The sequence below is a fragment of the Cherax quadricarinatus genome, chromosome 56 (genome assembly GCF_038502225.1).
Source record: "Cherax quadricarinatus isolate ZL_2023a chromosome 56, ASM3850222v1, whole genome shotgun sequence".
In the NCBI taxonomy this organism is placed as follows: Eukaryota; Metazoa; Arthropoda; class Malacostraca; order Decapoda; family Parastacidae; genus Cherax; species Cherax quadricarinatus.
This window is the reverse complement of record NC_091347.1, coordinates 5,878,545-5,881,044: the sequence shown is the minus strand read 5'-3', so window position 1 is coordinate 5,881,044 and position 2,500 is coordinate 5,878,545. Positions and strand designations below refer to the sequence as shown.

At 42.2% G+C, this 2,500-nt stretch overlaps 1 protein-coding gene across 2 annotated transcripts in view; it reads left to right on the top strand.

Moving 5' to 3' along the window:
* The window catches only part of LOC128700629 (uncharacterized), a 343,321-nt gene that overhangs the window by 281,973 nt on the left and 58,848 nt on the right, over window positions 1–2,500 (top strand). For both annotated transcript variants that reach the window (XM_070097051.1, XM_070097050.1), the window contains exon 8: window positions 1,862–1,992. In XM_070097051.1, coding sequence (XP_069953152.1) covers window positions 1,862–1,992 — 131 coding nt within the window. The remainder of the gene's footprint in view (window positions 1–1,861; window positions 1,993–2,500) is intronic.

Below are 2,500 nucleotides of genomic sequence, written 5' to 3'. Positions count from 1 at the left end.
AATAGCCACTGATGTGGAACTCTATGAGAAACCTTACTGGAGTCCGTATACATAATATATTCATTTTCATGCTGTACCTCCTCAAATACCCTAGTGAAAAAGTTAGTAAATTCGTAAGGCAGGAACGCCCTTGTAAAACCGTGCTGAGATTCATTAATCAATTTATGCCTTTCAAAATGGCTGCGAGTTGTCTCGGAAATTATTGATTCCTTAAATTTTTCCACTATGGAGGAAAGGCTTATTGGTCTATAGTTCGAAGCTAAGGACCTGTCTCCTGCTTTGTAGATAGGTATCACGGTGGAAATATAAACACATAAGCAGTATAATGTGATCCATTATTGACAACCTTTCGCCCACACAGTGGGGTTTATCAAGTCACAACCAGATCTGAGGGACACTGCCTATTCCAGAGGATATGGGCCTCACTGGGATACCTGCCTTGTGAGTTTTAGGCAGGCCGTACATTCTGGCAGATCTCAGGTTGCTGGGAATGGTGTGCAGAAGTTTTTTCCCTTGTTCTGAGTCCCTCTGAATGCGGCGAGTCCTGTAAAGAAATGTTTTGATAAGGTTGTCCATTTGGTTTGTTGTGAGAGGTTTGTAGGGATCTGGGTCATTAAGTAGATTGAGCATTTTGTTCATGTAGTCGTCAGTGTTCAAGATTACGACACCACCACCTTTATCAGCGGTGGTGACCCTGATGGTCGTGTCTTCTGCTAAAGCTATAAGTTCAGTGATGTAACGTTAAGGTATGACTGGGGAGCTGTGTGTTGAGATGGCTTCAGTTTTTGTGGTTGACAGGGGACGAGATGAAAGATTTTGAATAATTTCAGATAGATATCACATTTGCCATTTTCCACTTGTCTGGCACTATGCCAGTTTGTAGTGATATGTTGAAAAGATTAGCTAAAGGTTTGCTAAGTTCATCTTTACATTCCTTTAAAACCCTTGCAAACAGTTCATCAGGACCTGGGGATTTGTTAAGGTTTAATCTCTGTATTTGTCTGAGGACCATGTCACTAGTTACCATAATCGTGCATAAATTTTCCTGTTCTACATAATTTATTATTTCTGGAATTTGGGTGGTATCGTGGAGTAGTGTTTAACACAGTATGTTGAATCAGTGTCTAGGTGACCTCTGAATGATACCAACTTGAGTGTTAGACATCAGCAACAACATTGACACTTGACAACGTGCTAGTGACAACCCTCCACTAGGATCCTGCACGAATACGTGGGTACAGCAGCCTGTCTGGCGATTACTGGACGAAGGATCGAATCTGTACGAACTGTGCTCGACCCCATGTGGGTTTAGTGTCTTCACTAGTTTTTTGTTTATTTAACTTTAATTTGAAATAGGTTGGGTAGCTTTGATCCATGAAAGATGAAATGTTGAGAAGAAAGTTCCTTACAACCTGTTCTCACTCAAATGTTCTCACTCATTGTTCTCACTGTTTTCACTCAGTGTTCTCTCTTCTCACTCAGTGCTCTCACTGTTCTCACTCAGTGTACTCACCCAATGTTCTCACTCAAGAAATTATCTCACCCTAGAAATGTTCTCAGTGTTCTCACTCAAATGTTCTCACTCGGTGTTCTCAAGCAATGTTCTCAATCAGGCAAAGTGCAGTGGGTTAAGGGGTCTGAAGGTTAGCTTAGTCTCCAGGAGCCTGGGTTCGATTCCTGGTTGGTCGCAGTATTTATATATACATATATATAATGATTCTTTCTCTGTCATTCTCGGTTTCTCTCCTTTTTTTCTGTTCCTGTCCCTCCACCCTCCCACCAAATCTTCCACTCACCCTCCCACTCATTCAAGATACCTGTCCAGAAAAGCTTGTGTGTGTGACACTGTTGTGGTCAACAGACGTGCCCAGAGCGACGTGCACCTACGGAGCGTCGCTGGACGCTGCTAATATCAAGGAAGGAGACGACGTCTACTTTGAGTGTTCCATACAAGCCAACCCAGCTGTCATTCGTGTCTCCTGGCGTCATGACGTGAGTACTGCTCTCTCTCTCTGTTTCTCTTTCTCTCTCTCTCTCTCTCTCTCTCTCTCTCTCTCTCTCTCTCTCTCTCTCTCTCTCTCTCTCTCTCTCTCTCTCTCTCTCTCTCTCTCTCTCTCTCTCTCTCTCTCTCTCTCTATCTCTCTCTCTCTATCTCTCTCTCTCTCTCTCTCTCTCTCTCTCTCTCTCTCTCAGTACTGTTATTTATTAATATCTCTGGAAGGAGACATCCCATTGCTACTCTTATTTTATTATTATTAAAAAATAGTGACTATAAATTCGATTTTCTCTGTACATAAGTTACATTTCTTTTCGTTAGTGATATATTATTTTTTTCATCTTTTCCTCCACTTTCTTTCCTCATTTACGGAGATTTCCTCGCTTCATAACTCTGTGTTTGTTCTTGTAATAGGAAAACTTCCTAGTTTAAATGTGTGTTGTGACTCCTGGCAGAGATGACTCGATGTCTGGGTCATCGCCAGCTGGTGCCTCACCTCTGTAC